The sequence below is a fragment of the Mandrillus leucophaeus genome, unplaced genomic scaffold, assembly GCF_000951045.1.
Source record: "Mandrillus leucophaeus isolate KB7577 unplaced genomic scaffold, Mleu.le_1.0 Scaffold5, whole genome shotgun sequence".
Taxonomy (NCBI): Eukaryota; Metazoa; Chordata; class Mammalia; order Primates; family Cercopithecidae; genus Mandrillus; species Mandrillus leucophaeus.
This window is the reverse complement of record NW_012105364.1, coordinates 6,130,622-6,153,763: the sequence shown is the minus strand read 5'-3', so window position 1 is coordinate 6,153,763 and position 23,142 is coordinate 6,130,622. Positions and strand designations below refer to the sequence as shown.

The following is a 23,142-nucleotide window of genomic DNA, read 5'->3' as shown; positions in this document are numbered from 1 at the left end:
GTGTTAGCCAGGATGGTCTCGATCTCCTGACCTCGTGATCCGCCCGTCTCGGCCTCCCAAAGTGCTGGGATTACAGGCTTGAGCCACCGCGCCCGGCCTACTCTCAGTTTCTATAAACACTCTCGTGTTAAAAAAACAGAAAGGAAAACTCAAGCAAAAGTAAGAGATGAGAAGAAAAATCAGAAAAATGACAAGTTAAGAAGTGGCAGAGGAGAGAGATTACACATACCAAGGAACTGAGGATTTCGATCAACGACTTCACTCATCTCTCCAACCAATTCAATGCTGGTGTATCGCACAGCCGTATGTACAGTCTCTGGGAGGCGGACAACTCCTTCTAGGACTTCCACAAGTGTTGGATTGTTCTCCCTGAGTATAGGTGGTAAGTACTCACAGTTACTGATTTCAGAGGTTATATTCTGGCCAAATAACAGGCTGTGATGACACACAGCATTGCTAAAGAGCTTCTTTCTAAATAACTATTAAAATAAAAGTACTTGGTATTTGTTATGAAAGATTTTCAAATCCTCAAAAAAGAGGAAAAGATAGAAATGAAAGATATTGTTTCAGGAAAAGCATACTGCTCCTTAATATTCTGAATGCCAGTAAAGTGTCTAAAGACACATCAAGCTGGAGAGGCAGACATTTACTGTGGATGAATGTCTTCTTTTAAAGAATCTATTTTATTTCATCCTATAGCTGCAGCACCTAGAACAGTGCCTGGCACATAGTGGGCACTCAATAAATATTGCTGAATGGCTAAACAGATGAATGAATAATTCTGATAGACCACTCTTTGTTGTTATTCTCCAAAGATTTCCTACACCTGGATATTGGAAACTTTAAGAACAGGTAAGTATGGGTAGCCAGCTCACTAACTGAAAGAACAAGAAAACAAGCTGCAGGAATAGATTAAGTTGCCCTGATTTGGAACATGAGGGAAAACTAAAGTTAACCAAACACTTTCCACAGCTCCATGAGTTTATCTGTTCCCTCTCCTTCTCCCTCTGCCTCTGACAAAATATACTGGCTAAACGCCTTTTGAGTAGAGTGGAGGATGCCCCCAAAGTGGCAGAACTTCATCCAGAAATGAAAGATGTTTAAAATGTAAATAATATCCTGGATTAGAGCAAGACCACCCTCTGCTGATAAGCTAGACTATTAAGTCCTTTTATATGCACTAAAAAATTATAATCATGCAGTTGGCTTGAAATGCAGATAAACAAAAAAATATATCGAATCTCTCATTTATACCTTATGTTTCCTAGGGACCCTAAATCAATTAATGAAGACTATCTAGGCATCATTTTTCAAACCAAGACATATTAGTTAGAATATTACTGATTTTAATAAGCTTCAGACTTGTCACAGAAGGTTCAAAATGACACCAAAATGGGTTTAAGAGTAAATAGTGTGGTATATAATTAAGGACCAGGACTTCTTAATAGAGAAAAATAAACCTATTCAACCTCCTTGAATATTTACTGGATTAGAAACAATATCCCATTGACGAGGCCCTGAAAGGCAGCTAAGAAAGAAGCACTGTGCTTTTTATAAATACCTGCCTTAACCATCTCTCCAATCAAGACTGAATATAGAGCTTGACTGCAGGTATCACGTCACAATTCAGCGTGGCAGATATTAACATCGATTCATATACTCATGGCACAAAGTAAATTCTGTCTCTAGGGCTTCATACCATAAATAGAATTTCCATGCAATTAGAAGTAAAATTTGAATAATCTGAAATTTTTCAATGGCAATAACAAAAACGGTAACTGCCCTTTAGATCTGGCTCTTTCAGGTGGAAAGGTGCCTAGGCCTTGCCTCTCTGAAACTCAAAACAATGTAATTAATTTTGTAAGGATAACTTACCCAAGGTCACAAAAGCAGAAAACCCAAATTAGTGTCTATTCAATTGCTTTTAAGCAAATACCAACAATTAAACAGTCTAACAAATTCTTTACCATACCAACTTTCACAAGGGAGCCTCAGTTGGAAAAATAAATCAGCATTCTACTCCTAGTATCAAGAATAAAATAATTTTAACTCTAGGAAATGTTGTTAAAACATGGTATCAGCAATTCAGGCGACCCTGGACTAGACTCTAGAAGTCAGAAGACTAGACAGCACAACAGAAGTAAGAAGTTCTAAAAGTCTCAGGTATATACCATATAAGGAAAAAAAATAGTGTAATTTTCCTTCCTCTTGATATTTAGAGTTCCCAGCAAAAGACTTATGAGACACTCACGGATCAACACTCTTTGCTATAGCAGCCATGATAAAGAGAACCGCTTCTGTCACCTCCCAGGGTGGGTTGCCTTCTTTCAGAGTAGAATATAACTAGAGAAGAAGAGGTGGATTATGGATCCATTAAAAGGAAAACAGAATGCCAAAACAAACAAAACAAAAAATCCAGTTAAAGTAAATCCTGCTCCTTGTTTCTAAATCTAATTATTTCTCAAGCCAGATGAGAATATTATTTTCATTTTTTTTACATCATTACTAACTAGGAATAACTATTTTAATATTTGAAATAAACCCATTTAGACTCCCAAGAGTTTATCAAAATTATCATCTGCCCCCAGAAAACGACTACTATGAGAAAAACAAAACACTGTACATGAGTGTCTTTTCCTGGTCCTGATAATAACTGATAAATACATAAACACACTTAAAATGGAGATACAATGTAAATCCTCTATATATGTATTGGCTTTACATTTCTATTGTTTTAACTACTTGTCTGCATCAGCACTGGTAGTACTGACTGAATTCCTAAAAAGCAGCTGTTTAGAAGCATCTATCACAATACTGTATCCAAGCAGAATTAATTTTTTTAAAAAAGGTACACCTAGCAGAATACTCTGAGATGTTCTGGTCCAGAATTTCCCAGATTATATCCACCTACAGAACGTGACTAACTAATATTTTACAGTCAAATAACAGACACTGCTAGGGAAGGCAAAATTAAACAGCTCTCTTGTTATACAACTTCACAGAGCCTTTAATATACTATTTATACCATTTCCTAATTTTAATTAATGATATAACTTTTTTTTGGCAAAAAACATCTCATGGGGTGGTGTTCCACAGACTGTATCTTGAACAGCATTGATAATTTACATAAATTTGTAAATTAAGTCAAAGGATTGAGAAGATCAAAGGATTTCTTAAAGCCATAGAGCTAAAGAGAGAAGAGCTGAAATCTGAGCACAGGTCATCTGTCTAAGATCCAGGGATCTCATTTAAGTGGCTTTCTAAGAATCCCCAACTCTTCACAGATGGGTCAGTAAGCATGCTTTGCTTAATATAATGAAAACAGTTATACTGTTATTAACATTTTTTAGATGTATGACTCCCAAATATACAACAAATGACTGAATTACCAAAAAAAAAAAAAAAATTTAGGTTACTTCAGTATTGCCATGATAAAGCTTCCAAAGTAGTATTTCAGAGCTCATTAGAGTATAATCCAGCAATATGAAAACTGCCTGAAATTATACTAATGTTAAGTGGTATGGAATGATGATGACTGTAACCTTATAAGGTAAAATGTTACTCACTGATTGTCAGGAAAACCTCTGGACTATGAATCTTCTACTCTAGCATAGTCACCTCTGGGATGAAACTGCACAAGAATCTAACCATAAGTGTGGACAAAGATAATGCCAAATAACTAAAAGAGTTACCAGGAGTTGGTACGTAATTGCTAAAGTAGAAACACTTGCTTATTGTTCCTGGCTAGGTCCAGATTCCCTATAAGTATCCTAGAGGCTTTAATGCTTATCTATGATCTTCTATTCCAGCTGTACAAGTGGAACAGCAATCATTGCAAGCATAGAGAGTAAACCATAACCAAATCATCCATAAACTGCAACTGACTTGTAAAATGTTAAATAAACATAGCTACTATATGCCAGGCAGTGTGCTAGGCACTTGCATATCTATTATCTCATTCAGCCACTAAGATTGAAGAAATAAGATGGAACATTCACAGAAGACACAGAAGTGAACACAATTAAGGTGACCAGTAAAACTGGAAACAATCTCCAAATAGGCTTACCTGAGCAAAACACTCCATAGACCCTATCAAGAAAATCAAGTCCTTTACCAGGTCTGATACCCTCATCCGAAACTCCCCGAAGTCATCAGTCTCCTCAGGCACCCCCTCCTAAAATTTCAAATCAGATAACATTTGTTTTAAACTCACTGCAGCTTTCAATGACCTCTATAAAATTAGAAGAAAAAAACCATTAAGCAGTCAAGTTTCAATGAACAGAAGTTGCCTAAATCATGAGGGTATTGTATTTTAGATAGAAGGTTTCCCAAACTGTGAGGTATGCCAAGTCAACACAACCTATTCTCTGCCTTTACCACGAGAAACTATTTGGTCTGTGTGTGTGTTTTGTATTTTATTTTTATTTTTTTTGAGACGGCGCCTCACTCTGTCGCCCAGTCTGGAGTGCAGTGGTGCGATCTCTGCTCACTACAACCTCCACCTCCCAGGTTCCAGTGTTTCTCCTGCCTCAGTCTCCCAGGTAACTGGAATTACAGGCACACACCACAACGCCTGGCTAATTTTTCTATTTTTAGTAGAGACAGGGTTTCACCATGTTGGCCAGGCTGGTCTTGATGTCCTGACCTCAAGTAAGCTGCCCACGTCAGCCTCCCAAAGTGTTAGCCACCATGAGCCAGCGTGCCCGGCTGTGTTTTGTATTTCTAAGCTACAGCTTGTTCTGTTGTTGGAAAAATGTGGCTTGGTGAGAGTGAGAAGTGACCTGGAAGTAGTAAATTAACTGATAAGCCTATCTAGAGAAGGTCAGCTCTTTAGTGCCAAACAAACCTCTGAAGCTTTATGTTTCAAGATCTACCAAAATCAACCACTGTCACAATAACTTCACACAGAAAATATAATTTTATTTTCATTTTTGAGACAAGGCCTCACTCTGTCGCCCAGGCTGGAGTGCAGTGACTTGATCTTGGCTCCCTGCAGCCTTGACCTCCTAGGCTCAAGGATTCCTCCCACCTCAGCCCCCGAGCAGCTGGGACTATAGGTATGTACCACCACGCCTGCCTAATTTTTATATTTTTTGTAGAGTTGGGGTTTTGCCATGTTGCCCAGGCTGGTCTCGAACTCCTGAGCTCAAGCAATCTGCCCGCCTTGCCTCCCAAAGTACTGGGATTACAGGAATGAGCCACACACCTGGCCTCAATTAATTTTTAAAATTTTCTGTAGAGATAAGGTCTCACTATATTGCCCAGACTGGTCTCAAACTCCCAGGTTCAAGTGATCCTCCCGCCTGGGCCTTCCAAAGTGCTGGGATTACAGATGTGAGCCATCATGCCCAGCCCAGAATTTTAAACTTAAAAAAAAATTTCATGTAGGTGGACAGACACATAAAACTAGCATAGTAAAATATGAACAGTGGAATTTAGGTGGTAGGTATACAGATGTTCTCTATGACATTATTTCATGTTTGCTGTGCATTTGAAATTTGTCATTAAAAAATTTAAACATCATTTATATTCCATGGTTTCCTATTACAAACACTTCTGTATCTTTTCTATTCTGACACACTTCTGTAAGTAAACAAAGAGTTAGCAATTATAAGATGGTTAAAGGCACGTATGAGAATCTTGGGCCCAAATACCTGGGAAAAGCCCTTAGTACTGTTGAGAATTGCTAATCTAGTTCAACCTCCTTGCTTTAAGATGAAGAAATTAAGGTCAAGGAATGAGGAGGAAATATGATGGCTATCTCAGATGAGATAATGGCTAACATTATAAAGCACTATACAAATTATAAAGCACTATACACTTACAAATGTAAGAAATTACCCGCAAGGGAAATGGTGCCACAGATTCAGCGAAGGCAAAAAAGGGATCAAGCACAAAGCCATTTAAACAAAAGGGGCCCTGCTTTATAAATCAGGCTTCCAAATAAAATGTAGCTGAAGACAGGAGTCGTCACTTTATTTTATTTTTTTGAGACTGAGTCTGGCTCTATTGCCCAGGCTGGAGTGCAGTAGCACAATCTCGGCTCACTGCAGCCTCCACCTCCTGGGTTCAAGTGATTCTCCTGCCTCAGTCTCCTGTGTAGCTGGGATTACAGGCACCCGGCACCATGCCCGGCTAATTTTTCTATTTTTAGTAGAGACGGGGTTTTGCCATGTTGGCCAGGCTGGTCTCAAACTCCTGACCTCAAGTGATCCACCCACCTCGGCCTCCGAGTGGTGGGTGCAGTCTGAAAACCACTAGACTAGATCATGACTAAGGTTGTGTGGAGATACAAAATACCATGACTCAAACAAAATACTAACATTAAAATTAAGAGAATAGCACATGGGATTTAATTGTAAGCAATAAAACTTACTGCAGGTCCTAAATTAAAGGACGGATTCAACCAACCAACAGGATGAAATAAATGTGGCAAAATTTGAAGAGATTAAGCATGATGTTTGAAGAGTTTTCTAATAAACTAATAATATTTCTAGTATTTTTTTCTAAACAAATAGATTTCTATATTCTTTTAAACTATAAAATGAATATAAATAAGATTTTTAAAATGTGTATGTTCGTGGGGCAAAATCATACACACAAATATTTCACTTTTGTATTAGTTTTCATCTAACCACTTACTTTCTACTATTAATAAGAGTCAAAATTTTGGTTGGGCGTGGTGGCTCATGCCTGTAATCCCAGCACTTTGGGAGGCCGTGGTGGGTGGATCACAAGGTCAGGAGATTGAGACCACCCTGGCTAACATGGTGAAACTCCGTCTCTACTAAATATACAAAAAATTAGCCGGGCGTGGTGGCGGGCACCTATAGTCCCAGCTACTCAAGAGGCTGAGACAGGAGAATGGCGTGAACCTGGGAGGTAGAGTTTGCAGTGAGCCGAGATGGCGCCACTGTACTCCAGCCTGGGCGACAGAGCAAGACTCCATCTCAAAAAAAAAAAGAGTACAAAATTTTACATTCTGATTTTTCTCTTACCATACCATCATTTCACTACCTTTTAATTGCTCCATCAAGTTGCTAAATCATAACTCTTCTTATATAATTCATATAACTCTTATTATACTGCTGTATATGGGTTTATAATTTTTACTTTTATAGATAACATTTTATATATAAAATAGCTGTTTTTTCTTCTGCAGATTTAAGATAAATTCCTAGGAAAAGAATTACTGGTTTAGCTGGAGTGTTTTTTGTTTGTTTGTTTTTGTTTTTTCCTAAACAGGCCTAACAGATTATACTGGTACTGACTTCTTCAGTATAAGCTGTAGAGTGACAAAACCTGCCAATCCTCCCACCTCAGCCTCCTGAGTAGCTAGGACTACAGGCGTGTGCCACTAGGCCCAGCTAATTTTTTTTTATTTCTTTTTGTAGAGACAGGGGTCTCTCTATGTTGCCCGGGCTGGTCTTGAACTCCTGGCCTCTAGCAATCCATCCACCTTGGCCTCCCAAAGTGCTGGGACTACAGACATGAGCCAGGGTACCCAGCCAGGTTTATTATCTATCTTCTCAGTTCCTTTTCAAGTTGGCACTGACAAGAGGAAGAAATTAAGATTTGAAGAGGTAGAGAAGGGAACTTACATGGTCTGGTTCCAGCTGGCAGTGTCGAGCCAAGGCGTGAAGCAGCCTCTGAATGTAAGCTTTGAAGATGCCATGAATAACTTCATCATTAGTTTTGTACAAATGCTCCCCGAGTCGGTACCAAAAGTTAAATGAAATTTCTACTACCTGTTAGGTTAACAGAGATGATTTATTTGAATGGGAAAGGAATAGAGTAAGAAGACATTTTATTATCACCACGACCATATAGGAAGAAAGATATATTTTTAAATAATATGAGTGGAGTCAGTTAAGAAGTCACCTTTTCTCTAGCAGATTTACTATTATCTCCCCAAATTGTCTTCCCATGTTAGGCCCGAATCTCCATTTAGAATGACTGGCTTTACATTCCATTTAGTCCTGAGGTAATGCCTCCAAAAGTACACTGAATTTTGAATTTAGAGAAAACGATAAGAGACATGGAAGTCTTTATTTTTATTTATTTTTTAGAAACAGAGTTTCATTCTGTTGCCCCAGCTAGAGTGCAGTGGCACGAGCACATCTCACTGCTGCCTCTAACTCCTGGGCTCAAGCGATCCTCTTGCCTCAGCCTCTCAAGTAGCTGGGACTACAGGTACACACCACCAAGCTCAGCTAATTTTTTTTTTTTTTTTTTTTTTTAGTAGAAACAGGGTCTCGCCATCTTGCCCAGGATGGTTTTGAATTCCTGCCCTCAAGTAATCCTCCCACCTAGGTCTCCCAAAGTGCTGGGACTACAGGCATGAGCCACCGCTTCCAATTTTATTTTACTTAAAACAAATTTCAGCCAGGTGCAAAACACCATCTCTACAAAAAATACAAAAATTAGCCAGGCACGTAGGTGGCGCATGCCTGTATTCTCAGCTACTCAGGAGGCTGAGGTTGGAGGATCACCTGGGCCCAGGAGGCTGAGGCTACAGTGAGCTGTGATCGCACCACAGCATTCCAGCCTGGGCAACAGAGTGAGACCCTGTCTCAAAAGATATATATTTTTTCTTTAGAGACAGGGCCACCTAGGCTGGAGTGCAGTGGGGCACAATCATAGCTCACTGCAGCCTTGAACTTCTGGGCTCAAGCGATTCTTCCACACAGCCTCCTGAGTAGCTAGGAGGACTACAGGCACTTGCCACCATGTCTGGCTAATTTTAAAAATTTTTCTGCAGAGACAGGGTCTTGCTCTGCCATCTAGGCTGGAGTGCAGTGGTGTAATCATGGCTCACTGCAGCCTCGAACTCCTGGGCTCAAGCGATCCTCCCATTCAGCCTCCTGAGTAGCTGGGATAAAGGTGTGCGCCAGCACACCCAGCTAATTTTTGAAATTTTCTGTAGAGACAAGGTCTTCTAATGTTGCCCAGGCTGGTCTCGAACTCCTGGGCTCAAGCAATCCTCCCACCTCAGCCGCCAAAAGTGTTAAAGAGGTATGAACCTCATTAGAGATATGAACCACTATGCCCAGCCAGAAGTCTTTTTTATTCATTTATTTATTTATTTTGAGATGGAGTCTTGCTCCATCGCCCAGGCTGGAGTACAGTGGCGCGATCTTGGCTCACTGCAACCTCCACCTCCTGGGTTCAAGTGATTCTCCTGCCTCAGCCTCCTGAGTAGCTGGATTACAGGCCCGTGCCATCACCCCAGCTAATTTTTGTATTTTTAGTAGAGACGGGGTTTCACCATGTTGGTCAGGCTGGCCTCAAACTGCTGACCTTATGATCTGCCTGCCTCCGCCTCCCAAGGTGCTGACAGGCGTGAGTCACCGTGCCTGGCCAGAAGTCTTTTTTAAGGTATTTTTCTGAAACTTCTGAAATCACTGCATTGAATGTTTGAGATTCAAAATCATCTGTAACTCCTGAACATAACTGATTCAGCTTCATGTCACTTTTATTCACCTGTTTTCCTGAGTGTGAGAGAAAGGGAGAAAAGGCCTGGGATTTTACTCGTAGCCTCTTTTCCATATGGCACTGTTTAAAGGAGTGATAATTGTGTGGGGTTACATTCTCCCAGAAATGTTTTGGGTTCCACTCAAATCTAGGTATCCTCATGACATTACGTAAAACAAATAAACCTTGTCTTGCATGTGATAACAGAAAACGGGTCGAGAGTCACAGGACCACTGTGCCTAAGGCACAGTAAGAGGGTCCCTATCATCCATTTCCCATCAAGGATCCAAAACAGAGCTATTTAAAACAATGCCCAACTTGGGAACACTTCTTTCTCACTTTTTTTTTTTTTTTGAGATGGAGTTTCGCTCTTGTCGCCCAGGCTGGAGTACAGTGGCCTGATCTCCAGCTCACTGCAACCTCTACCTCCTGGTTCAAGCAATTCTCCTGCCTCAGCCTCCCAAGTAGCTGGGTTATTATAGGTATGAGCCACCTCGCCCAACTAATTTATGTATTTTTAGTGGAGACAGGGTTTCACCATGTTGGCCAGGCTGGTCTCAAACTCCTGACCTCAGGTGATCTGCCTGCCTTGACCTCCCAAAGTGCTGGGATTACAGGCGTAAGTCACCAAGGCCAACCCTTTCTCATTTCTTATACTATAAAACTTCTCAAATAAATTAGATTTTAAAAAATCCAGCAAACCTCGGTAGGTAGGGTGTCAAGGATTTTGAATGACAGAGACCCTTAAGTCTTTTCAATCCCTTTGTCATTCTCATCCATCATTTGGAGAAAAATTGAGGATATTAAGACTTGTGGAGGTATAGTTAGAATTTGGTGTTTTTTAGCTGTAAAGCTCTAGAGAATAAGTCAAGCTAGACAAGGGGTTCGCTGGAAAGGCTTGCTTTCTAACGAGTTCCTTGAGGGGTCTACCACAGTCAGCCCAGCCAACCAGGTAAGAAAATAGAGATGGACACAATGCAGAAACCCAAATATAATTTTTTTAAAATTCCAAAACAGAGGAAATCACATTAATTAAAAACAAGACTATAATTTCTCAACAATAAAAGCTGGGCATGAGGTAATGAAATATAGATAATATGCAGCACACAACTTGGAGAATAATAGTCTTAGAATAGCATAAACACTACCTCATATTGAGGATGTCCTGCACAGATAAGAAGCAGCTCCAGAGTTCGGAGGTCCCCAAGACCTTGGCCTGGAGTACAAACAATTTTTTCAAGAAAAGTTTCACATAGTTCAGTGAAAATACGGCAGTAATTCAGAACTCTGTAGAAGACAGGCGAATGAGAACAATGAGTCAGAAATCTGGATATTATAAGTATATACAGGCACAGTTAATCAAATAAATAAAAGGTTCCTCAGTCTAAGGGACATCTAGTGATTATTTACTATGTTGTATCACAATCCCCATGACAGACACCTTTACCTAGATCATATACTCCTACACATGTGATTTGTCAGTTCAAATTCTCAAATATTAAAACATTTGAATAAAAATTCCCATCAAATCACACTTGATATTTTAAATTTTGTCTCTAATTTTTAAAGCCTTAGCATTTCTATGGTAATTCTACAAACCCCACATCCAATTTGCCACTCTCGGTTCAGAGGAGCGTAGTAGAGTGTCTTTAGGAAGCAACTATCTGTACATTTACAGAATCACCGAGAATCACAAATGACAGATAAATAATAAAAAGTGACTTAAAAGAATGACCAGACTGTAGGTAAACCCAGGGCTCCAGACTTAAACAATTACTCACTTGTCTAAATCTTCACGCGCCACAGCCATATGATAGGCAGTCTCCAACGTCAGCACTCCCTGAAAAAGTTGCATAGCTAATGGCAAGTTAGTCTCCACATTCTCAATGGCATAGAGAGCTGAGCATACACAGTCTGAAGCAGCTTCATGTAGGTTAGATGAGGTCTTATCCTGTTGCTGGGGAGGTAGCAGGAATAGGGAAGCAAGAAGTATGATCACTAAGGAGTGATCTACAGTTGGCCCTGCATACCCTAGGGTTCAACCAAGCATCGATAGAAAATATTCAAAATATAAGCAAATAATAATACAATGAAAAACACAAATTTAAAAATTACCCTATAACAACTATTTACATAGCATTTACATTGTATTAGGTATTATAAGTAATTTAGAGGTTATTTAGAGTATATGGGAAGATGTGGGTAGGTTATATGCAAATACTGCACCATTTTATATAAGGGACTAGGGCATCTGTGTATTTTGGAAACTGTGCACAGAGGGGCAGGGGTAGTGGGTGGTCCTGGAACCAATCCTTTGAGGACAGTGATGGATAAGTATAATAGGAAAACAATTAGAGCCTCTTTCTTTCTTTCAATTACAGCCTCTTTCTGAACATGTACTTTAAATGTGTAACAGTCAAGTCATAGGCTTCCATGAGAAAACATCCATCAATCTTCCCAATCCTATTTCTGTTTCCTTATATGTCAAGCAAATCAGTCTTTCTGTCCCTAAGTCATGGTCATATCATTTGTAATCTCCATGTTCTTGTTCACACCAGCCCCTCCAAATGGAATGCCATGTGTTTCCTACCCTATTCCAGTGTGTGAAAATCTTTTCCATCCTTTTTCTGATATTCAAGCACTGCCTAAAATGAAAGGGCTCAACAAGTATCAAAGACACATACCTAAACACATCACTGTGAAATTTCAGAATACCAAAGTTAAACAAAGGTCTGTAAAATTTCTGGGGAAGAGAGAAGGAGGTAATAATAGCGAGCAGAAATCAGAGTTCTCCAACATTTCATTAACAATGATGCACGCTAGTAAAGGAGAACAGGGCCTCTGAACTTTTGAAGGAAAATAATATTCAACCTACAACTTTATAACTAACTGAGCCATCAATCAAGATTGAAAGCAAAATAAAAATAGTTCTCAGGCATGCAAAAATTCCAAGTTTACTTTCCATTATATCTTTCCTGAAGATGTTATCTGAGGGGGTTTGAAAGAAACAGCTAACTTTTTAATCCAGAAAGCACAGTAAAGGCAAGTCCCAAGATGGCGGGGAGTATATCTAAAGAACTGATGCAAATCAGAGCAGACCAAAAGGGCCAAGAAGGGAATCCTCCCGGGTTTCTAGTGAAGAGAGTACAGTTGAGAGGTTAAATGCACTTAGTAAGGGCATATTAGTCTTCCTTGAAAAATTTTTTTAAAAGGATATTTAAAATCTCCAGTGGGACAAAAAGCTATACAAGCAGGTTTGGGAGAGCACAAAGATGCAAATTATTCATTAGGTTATTCTTAGATTGAATAGTGGGTTCAAAGATTCTCATTATATTATCAAGTTATTAAAAGGTAAGTGTTCGAGCTGGGCGCGGTAGCACACACTTGTAATCCCAGCACTTTGGGAGGTGGGCAGATCACAAGGTCAGGAGATCGAGACCATCCTGGCTAACACGGTGAAACCCTGTCTCTACTAAAAATACAAAAAATTAGCCAGGCATGGTGGCATACACCTGTAGTCTCAGCTACGCAGGAGGCTGAGGCAGGAGAATCATTTGAACCCAGAGGGCAAAAGTTGCCGTGAGCTGAGATTGCGCCACTGCACTCCAGCCTGGGCGACAGAGCGAGACTCTGTCTCAAAAATAAATAAATAAATAGTAAGTGTTCATACTTATTCTTTTGTATATATCAAGTATTTTAAGTTTTTTTAAAAAGCTATTGGGGGAAAGTTGTACAAGAAAGTCGTGGTCCAAACATAAAGCAAATTAAAACATGACATGGGCCAGGTGTGGTGGCTCACATCTGTAATCTCAGTATTTTTGGGAGGCTGAGGTGGAAGAATCGCTTGAGGCCGGTTCGAGACTAGCCTGGGCAACAAAGAGAGACCCTGTCTCTAAAAAAAATTAAAAATTAGCCAGGCATGGTGGCACATGCCTATATCCCAGCTACTTGGGAGGCTGAGGCAGGAAGATTGCTTGAAGCCAGGAGTTTGAGACTACAGTGAGCTACGATCATGCCAATGGAGCTACTCCAGTCTGCACAACAGAGAGACACCCTAACTCCCTGTGACACTCCCCCCAAAAGAAAAAAAGTAGCATGATTTTAAACCACTGAATGAATGTAAAAATAAGAATACATTTTACCCTGACTCTAGATAAACACTCTTACTAGTGACAGAGAGGTCCTGACACTGGATCAGTAGAGGAGATAATATAATCCTGGCATACTATTTAACTGCTTCCTTACTCCAATCCCAATTCCCAGAAATTACCACTGTTAAGTTTGAAGTATGTTCTAGACTGTCCTCCATTTATATGTAATCACATGTAAATTTTTTAAACAAAAGTGGGACATGACTTTATTTACAGTGATTACTCTTCATACTATTTGTTGAGGTGGTAATAAATATTATCATTATTGAGGAAGGATACCAACATACATGGAGACAGACAATGGCAAGCAAAACAATGACTAGCATCCTAATTTTCCTGAGACTTAGCTTCTGATGCAAAAATGACAGCAGAAATACACTACCACTGACAAGCCAAATGTCTCCTTGAAGAACGTCTTTCTTTTCTTTAATTGACAGTGGCATCAATCTAGCATCATGGTACTATCTTCTAAGTAATAGTGCATCCGCATACATTCAGAATACATGCAGCTTCCATACTAATACATCTTCATTGAAGGAAACCCACCAGCAGAAAAAGACAAAGTTTTTCACCTCTCCAAACACCCCTTCAATAATATTTATGCTTAAGATAATGTTATGTTTCTTGTTCTAAAATGTAATTGTATTCTAATGACTCCCTACCTCCTATCTACCAAGACTATATTACTAGGCACTGCTACTTTCAAAGCTTAAAGAAGAAATACACAAGTATATAAAAATACATTAGTACTTAACTCTACTAATCTCAAAAACCCAAATCCATTTTGCACATACAATGATGTTTAACTAATCTCAACTACAAAGATAGTATCTTCATCTATAATTGTCTCTGGGTGCACTAAACATAATTTTTAATTCTTTCTGTTCTGTTTTTTCCTAAACTTGTGATGCACATATAATTATATCATGGAAATGTCTAGGATTCAATGACCATTATTGAAATACAGAATTTTATATTTTTAAAACGAGGAAAAAGATACCAATGGTTATTTGAATTTTAATATGTAAATCATGTATCAGCATATAACATTGTTTCTTCTTAAGCATAACTATATCCTATTTTGAGTATTAAAACTGATACTTTTAATTTGGTACCTGGTAGCAAGGAACATTGCTATGTTCTTAATACATGCCTTCCAGTTACTGTGCAAAAATTTGAAAACACTGTTATGTCCCAGCAGGTTAGTTACGAAGTGATTGGCAGAAATACTTTGATAAATAAAGTCATTACTTACCAAAACCTCAAAAAGGAGTGCTAGTAATTTATTGTTAGCCATGAAGTTACTGTCCAAAACTCCCAAGTTAAACCAACTTCCCAAACAGCGAAAAACCTTCATAAGCATTTTCTCATCTGTTCCTGCTTTTTCTACACAGGTCATCTGAATAGGGAAAAAAACTTAAAATGAATAATGTTAATCTATATATTTAAACCATTATTACAATCACCTTACAAGTATAATAATGAGAAGGATGGCAATAAAACAGCTAACAGTTAAAAGTGCTATTTAAGTGTCACTGTCTTTTTTTTTCCTTTTAAGAGAGAGGGTCTTGCTACATCGCCCAGACAGGACTACAGGTATGTGCCACTGCATCCAGCTAGGCACCACTGTTCTAAATACCACTAATCTACTTAATCCCCAAAATGGTTTGGTTCTGTGTCCTCACCCAAATCTCGTATCAAATTGTAATCCCCAGTGTTGGAGAAGAGGCCTGGTAGGAGGTGACTGAATCATGGGAATGAACAACCCCCTTGCTGTTCTTTTGATAGTTCTCACGAGATTTGGTTGTTTCAAAGTGTGTAGCACCTCCCCCTCCTCTCTCTCTCTCCTACCGGCCATGTGAAGATGTGTCTGCTTCCCCTTCACCTTCCACCATGATTGTTAAGTTTCCTAAGGCCTCCCTAGAAGCAGAAGCCTGTACAGCCCACAGAACCGTGAGCTGATTAAACCTCTTTTCTTTATAAATTACCTTGTTTCAGGTATTTTTTCTTTCTTTCTTTCTTTTTTGAGATGGAGTCTTGCTGTGTTGCCCAGGCTGGAGTGCAGTGCCACGATCTCTGCTCACTGTAATGTCCACCTCCCTGGTTCAAGCAATTCCCCTACCTCGGCCTCCCAAGTAGTTGGGATTAGATGCACATCACTACACCCAGCTAACTTTTTTGTATTTTTAGTCGAGACAGGGTTTCACCATGTTGGCCAGACTGGTCTCGAACTCCTTACCTCAGGCAATCTGCCTCGGCCTCCCAAGGTGCTGGGATTACAGGCGTGAGCCACTGCACCCAGTCTCAGGTATTTCTTTATAGCAGCATGAGACTGCACTAACACAATCCCCAAATACAACTTTATAGGTAGCTACTATTATGGTCTCTACCTTCTCAATGGGAAAACTGAGGTACAGAGAGGTTACAGACTTACCCAAGTTGTTTCAGAAATAACTTACTAATTTCTTAGTTCCCACTTCTGCATTAAGGTTGTATTATCCAAAAAATTATTTTACAAGTAGTTTACTTATTTATATACCTGGTTGTCATAGAATAGATACCTAGAGTAAGCTAGGCATACTACTGTATATTTCCACAAGAAAAGCTAATGTTTCAGCTTTGGCAACAGAATAATAAACATGTCATCCCACAGAAAGTGATACTACTATAAATACTATAAAAGAGATAAAACAGAATTAGACTAAAACTCATTGTTTCTCCTTGTAGACTGTTTTTGTGATATATATTTTTTCCAAAGTAAAATGTAATGCATCTTTTTCTAGACAAAGAATGTTTTAAAATAGCTCTTGCAAGCAATGAGTTAGAAATATAATTTTCATGGGGTTCAGGAGGCATGAGAGTGGGGGTGAAATCCCATAATGTATTATTAAATCAGATCTAAATATTGATATTTGTGGTTACAATGCAGATATAAAACACACAGGAAAATTCTCCAAGTTCAAAGCTTCATCTACTACATAAATCTACATTGAAGATGACTGTCTTTATTATTGTGCTCCAAAGAATGCTAGGTTGCTAAGATGAAGAGAAGTGAGGGGTATGCCAGCTCATTCCCACAGAGGGCTATATAAGATATTCAGGTCTGGGCCAGGCGCTGTGGCTCATGCCTGTAATCCCAGCACTTTGGGAGGCCGAGGCGGGCGGATCACGAGGTCAGGAGATGGAGACCATCCTGGCGAACATGGTGAAACCCCGTCTCTACTAAAAAAGACAAAAAAATTAGCTAGGTGTGGTGGCGGGCGCCTGTAGTCCCAGCTACTCGGGAGGCTGAGGCAAGAGAATGGTGTGAACCCGGGAGGCCGAGCTTGCAGTGAGCCAAGATCGCGCCACTGCACTCCAGCCTGGGCAACAGAGCAAGACTCCGTCTCAAAAACAAAACAAAACAAACAACCTTTCCTTCTCAGAAGACAGAAGAAAGGAAGTCCAAGTACATTAATATACCTGATTCCTTCTATTTCTTCTCTCTCTTCCAGGCCATTATATTTCAGGGAGAGAAAGAAAAGTACATGACAAATAAGCTGACCAGTCATTCTAACACTTACTGAGCCCTTTCTGTGCAACAGGCACTGTTTTAAGAGCTTTATATGTACTAACTCATTTAATCCCCACTATATGAAACAGATACTATTATCCCTAATATACTGATGAGAAAACTGAGGCAGACAGTCAAGTAACTTGCCCAATATGGCACAGGTAGGAAATAGCATAGCCAGGACTTAAACTTAAGAAGTCTGGCTTCAAAGTCTATGATCTTAACCACTACATCATAGCTACCTCCCAAATTTCTCTATTTGCTTATATATACAGAACAAAGATATGATTACTATCAAGGACTTCCTCCACTTCAAAAGCCTCTAAAGCTAGGCAGATTGCAACAATAATCTTACTAATATTATACATCATCATCAGTATAACTAGCTATATACTAATTTACCTGGATGATAATTAGTGTATTACCAAAGAAAGCCAGGAAATATTAACAGCATGGGGAAACAGAATCATCTATCACACATGAACCAACTATTTTACTAGTTTTAAGCATGTCAGCTTGAAGTATACATCATTTGTAACGAATAACATCAGAACTTGACGGTTAACTAAATGCAGACTCACTCATTTTCATTTATTGTGCATATTGCATTATATATGCTTGTTGAAAAAAGGTGGAGTTGCAGCTAACTTGCAGAGAAATTAACCACATAACCATGAGTATACACATAAGTTTATGTCTAGGATATAAACGACTTCTGAGACATCTGTTACTATCTAAAGCCACAAGAGGCACAGAGTAAATATCCAAGTATTTATAGAAGGAAGAATGGCAGGGGCTGGGTGCGGTGGCTCACTCCTGTAATCCCAGCACTTTGGGAGGCTGAAGTGGGTGGATCACAAGGTCAGGAGTTTGAGACCAGCCTAACCAACATGGTGAAACCCCGCCTCTACTAAAAATACAAAAATCAGCTGGGCATGGGGGCACACCCTGTAATCCCAGCTACTTAGGAGGCTGGGGCAGGAGAATTGCTTGAATCTGGATGCAGAGGTTGCAGTGAGCCGAGATTGCGCCACGGCACTCCAGCCTGAGCGACAGAGTGAGACTCTGTCTGAGAAAAAAAAAAAAAGAAGAATGGCAGGAAAGGAAAGAACTGAGAGCTCTTGCTTTAGAGGGGAAAGTACTCGTAAAAAGTCATCAGAGGCTGCGTGCAGGGGTTCACGCCTGTAATCCCAGCACTTTGGGAGGCTGAGGTGGGAGGATTGCTTGAGCCCAGGAGTTCTAGACTAAACTGAGCAACAAAGTAAGACCCTGTCTCTACAGATTAAAAAATAAAATAACACTTTAAAAGTCACCAGAAAACACACTAGATGAGATGAGAAAATGTCGCAAATATGGTTCTGGCCCCATTAAGTTCTTCTAGTTATTTTTTACCTCAAGACTTTCTTTGTTCCCCTGAAACTCAGAGAAAATATTCACGGATGCCAGGCAGTTGCCTAGAATCACTAAAATGGCCAGAATTTTTAGAAAAGAGTATGACACTAATATATGCAATATATTTAAATATGTGATACATAAATAAAGGCACAGGAGCACTTAATTTTAAGGCTGAAAGTAGAGTAACTAAGTTCCCTTAACATGAACTGGAGCCACTGAGAGATTTCTCTTTAAGAGCTGATACTCATTCTCTCTCCCTCTCAACCTGTCTCAAACTCTCAATTGAATCTTTGATGCTGTTGATATAAACTCACCTTTTTCCAACTCCACCTTTTTCCAACAAGCATATATAATTATATAATCACTTGGCCTTTATACTTCTTGAATGACATTTCAATTTTAATAAGACATGATGTATACAAGTGGAAGGATTTGCTTGTACATTCTAACTACAGACTCAAACTGAAGGACCAAATTCTGAAAAAACCTGTGTCTAAAACTAATCTCTTTGAAAAGAAGAAATTCTGCAAATTAAATCCAACATACATTCTAAAGCATCAGAACTAAGAGTTATCTTCTGTTCCTCTTTGAGAGCTATGCTATGTTAAAAATCTGTCTCTTAAAGTAAGTCCTCAAAAGCTTCAAGATAAATGCCAGAGTCCAGAAGAGCTCACCAGTAAAAAGATAGCAGGGATAAACAAGAATTGAGATCTTAGATTAGCAAAATAGAAAGTGGAGAGACAAAAATATTAGAAGCACAGGTTCAGTTCAGCTATGATAGCATGCAGAAACACATTTAAAACTTCAAAAAGTTCAACACCATGTTTAGGAATGGGTCCATTAGGAGAGACCACAAAAGTATAATACTAACAAGAAATAGGATAGAATGTAACCATTAAAGGAGAGCATGCAGGAAACTAAACGAGAAAAGGTCTTAAGAGGAGTTTGGAACCCGGCATTACAGCCACATGCCTATTTTTTTCTTCGCCATTTTGGACTAATTTCATCCCCTGGGTTTTATAACATGACAAGCTACATGACAAAATTAGAGACATTTTTAAGCACCACAGGAAATATATTTTTCAGACTGCATCACAATTAGGAAAATATCACCTGTGATTGACTGTCATGATGTGCTAAGTCAAGCACGTGCCTTGAATGCCCAAGTGGCTGCTGTAGTTGACTTCTGTGGCAGTAATCATGACACAAAATACATGTGGACTGGATTATTTTAAGTTCACAAGTGCTTACAAAAAGAAAATGACAAATTCCAGTCCATTAATTCTCAACTCAAGCCACAGTGTGAGCACCAGAGCTTTCATGCCAAGTCTAAAAGCAGCTCTTACTTTTTGTGGCCACAAAGTTAGCACTGCTGAAACTCATATACAAAACTTAGTTGTATGACTTGCTGAATTACAAACAACAGTTGAATTTACAGTCTCTCCACACTTCTCATGTGAAAGTCAGGAAACTGACTGGTAAAGAATGGGATTCTGAAACTTGGAAAGGAAACATCTGGTTAGACCTAATGAACATGAGTCCATCATACTTCAAAAAGACAAAAACAGAAAAAGAAAAAAAAAAATTAACATTCAAGGCAGCTTTAAAATAAACCCTCATTTTGAAAAGAATTAAGATTTATCCTACCCTTCTAGTAGGAGCCCATAAGAATGCCAACTTATATGTACAAGGAATGACAGAAACAGTCAAATATCATTTTGTAAGCCATTGCAAAATGAAAGTATTATTATTTTTAGAGACAGAGTCTTGTTCTGTTGTCCAGACTGGAGTACACTGGCACAACCATGGCTCACTGCCACCTTGAACTCCTGGGGTCAAGTGATCCTTCTTGCCTCAGCCTCTTGAGTAGCTGGGACTACAGGTGTATGCCACCATGCTTGGTTAATTCTTTTTTTTTTTTTTTTTTGAGACAGGGTCTTGCTATGTTGCCCAGGCTGGTCTTGAACACCTGGCCTCAAGCAACCCTCCCACCTCAGCCTTCCAACATGCTGCAATTATAGGCATAAACCACATTGCCTGGCCCATAATGAAATTATTGATTAAAGTAAGGATTATCTACTGGAATGTAAAATAATTAGGCTAAAGTCTGACAGGGAATTGAACATTCATAAAATAACAAGCTTCCATCACACAAACTACATTATATTACAAAGGAGGAAGGTGACTTTTAAAAATGGAAGGATCAGACTTTCATCCTAATCCAGTGGTCAACCCTAGCATCACTACCAAATGCTGTATATACACTAAGACATAGCATCAAGTACCTATGATATATTCTATCCCAAAATGTTTAACTTTTAAAAACTAATCATCCAAGCCTCTCAGTTTTTCTCAATCAGGATCCTAGGAAAGAATTAAATCCTATAGGTTAAGTGTGGTGGTTCACGTTTGTAATCTCATCATTAGGGGAGGCCAAGGAGGGAGGATCATTTAAGACCAGGTTTGAGACCAGTCTGGGCAACATAGAGAGGCTCTATAGCTACAAAAAAGTTTATTGTATAAGAATTAAGTCCTTCAGAAAATTATCTGAGTGCTTATCTTCTTAATTATCCAAAGGGTGGTATATAGCTAGAACCATTATTAATGTAGAGGAAAGAATTCATTACATATAATGAAAGCTTTAGGTTTAATTCTCTTGAGGAACCCCTACTGAGAAGGGCTGTGTTGGATACAACTTCCAATTAGAGAAAATACAGAGAAAAGAAAAACAAGCTAAATGAAACAAAGGAGAGGCAATCAGAAAATCATAAAGGTAAGATAATTCTATAAAACGACTGGTACAATCTCTTCAACAAGTCATGTCATTTTAAAGAAGGAACAGGATGTGGGGTTGTGACTAAGAACCTGATACAAGGCATCGTTATAGATTGGATATTCTTTGTAAAGAGTATCTTTTTTTTCTTTCTCTCTCTTTTTGTTGACACGGAGTCTCACTCTGTCACCCAGGCTGGAGTGTGGTGGTGCAATCACGGCTCACTGCAACCTCTGCCTCCTGGATTCAAGCAATTCTCCTGCCTCAGCCTCCCAAGTAGCTAGGACTACAGGTGCATGCCACCACACCCAGCTAATTTTTGTATTTTTAGTAGAGACAGGGTTTTACCATGTTGACAGGATGGTCTCGAGCTCCTGACCTTGTGATCTGCCAGCCTTGGCCTCCCAAAGTGCTGGGATTACAGGCATGAGCCACCAGGCCCAGCCTGTAAAGAGTATCTTAGGACTAACTGGTGAAATGTGAATATGGTCTGGGTTTATCAGATGATATGAAAACTTACTAACATGAAAAGATAAGCAGATGACTGAAAAAGCAAGATGCAGAAGAGTAGGTAAAGTATAATCGCATTTGGGCTTAAAATATCTGTATATATGTCCATAAAGAAGTACGTTCATAGAGGAAAGGGTTAACTGTATGATCTCCAGATGGTTTGAATGTAATTTGCTGTCCATATTTTCTAATTTTCCATAAAACGATTTCTTTAAAATAAATGGCTAAGTGAGAAACATATATTTAACTTAAAAGAATTATTTTAATTAATTAATTTATTTATTTTGAGATGGAGTCTCCCTCTGTCGCCCAGACTGAAGTGCAGTGGCGCAATCTCGGCTCACTGCAACCTCCGCTTCCCAGGTTCAAGTGATTCTCCTGCCTCAGCCTCCCGACTAGCTGGGACTACAGGAGTGTGCCACCACACCTGGCTAATTTTTGTATTTTTAATAGAGATGGGGTTTCACCATGTTGGCCAGGCTGGTCTCAAACTCCTGACCTCAAGTAATCCGCCCGCCTCAGCCTCCCAAAGTGCTGGGATTACAGGGGTCAGCCACCGCACCCAGCCCTCCAATGAATTTCTAATACAAAACTGAACACAATTTTTAACAGAATTTTAATTTTTTTCAAACAAAAAGATCTATGATCTTGCTGTACTGAAACACATCTCTGAAAAATAATTTACTATAGGTGAAGTATCCCTAATCCAAACTCCAAAATGCTCCAAAATCCAAAAGTTTTTCAGTGCCAACATAACGTTCAAATGAAATGCTCACTGGAGCATTTCAGATTAGGAATGCTGAACCAGTAAATATAATGAAAATATTCCAAAATTTTAAGAACTCAGAAATCCCAAATACTACTTTTTTTGCCCTTCCCTAAACACTTCTGGTCCCAAGCCTTTCAGATAAGGGATATTCAAGCTGTATAACCACATTATTGAGAAAATTAAGCTGGACTATAAAGACCTATAAATGAGATATGGGCTAATCAATTTATTACCATGTACTTTAGGAACCAGTAAACATTTTCTATAAAGAACCAGATAAGGCTGGGGGCAGTGGTTCAAGCCTGTAATCCCAGCACTTTGGGAGGCTGAGATGGGCGGATCACGAGGTCAGGAGATCGAGACCATTCTGGCTAACATGGTGAAACTCTGTCTCTACTAAAAAATACAAAAAACTAACTGGGCAAGGTGGCGGGTGCCTGTAGTCCCAGCTACTCGGGAGGCTGAGGCAAGAGAATGGCGTAAACCCGGAAGGCGGAGCTTGCAGTGAGCTGAGATC

The 23,142-nt window shown here is 39.3% G+C and overlaps 1 protein-coding gene across 3 annotated transcripts in view; it reads right to left on the bottom strand.

Annotated features, from left to right (window-relative positions):
• The window catches only part of TNPO3 (transportin 3), a 101,150-nt gene that overhangs the window by 35,106 nt on the left and 42,902 nt on the right, over positions 1 to 23,142 (bottom strand). For all 3 annotated transcript variants that reach the window (XM_011995885.1, XM_011995886.1, XM_011995887.1), the window contains 7 exons: positions 14,881 to 15,024; positions 11,256 to 11,431; positions 10,623 to 10,761; positions 7,602 to 7,748; positions 4,067 to 4,174; positions 2,252 to 2,343; positions 230 to 369 (listed from right to left, as the gene is read on the bottom strand). In XM_011995885.1, the coding sequence (XP_011851275.1) occupies positions 230 to 369; positions 2,252 to 2,343; positions 4,067 to 4,174; positions 7,602 to 7,748; positions 10,623 to 10,761; positions 11,256 to 11,431; positions 14,881 to 15,024 (946 nt within the window). The remainder of the gene's footprint in view (positions 1 to 229; positions 370 to 2,251; positions 2,344 to 4,066; positions 4,175 to 7,601; positions 7,749 to 10,622; positions 10,762 to 11,255; positions 11,432 to 14,880; positions 15,025 to 23,142) is intronic.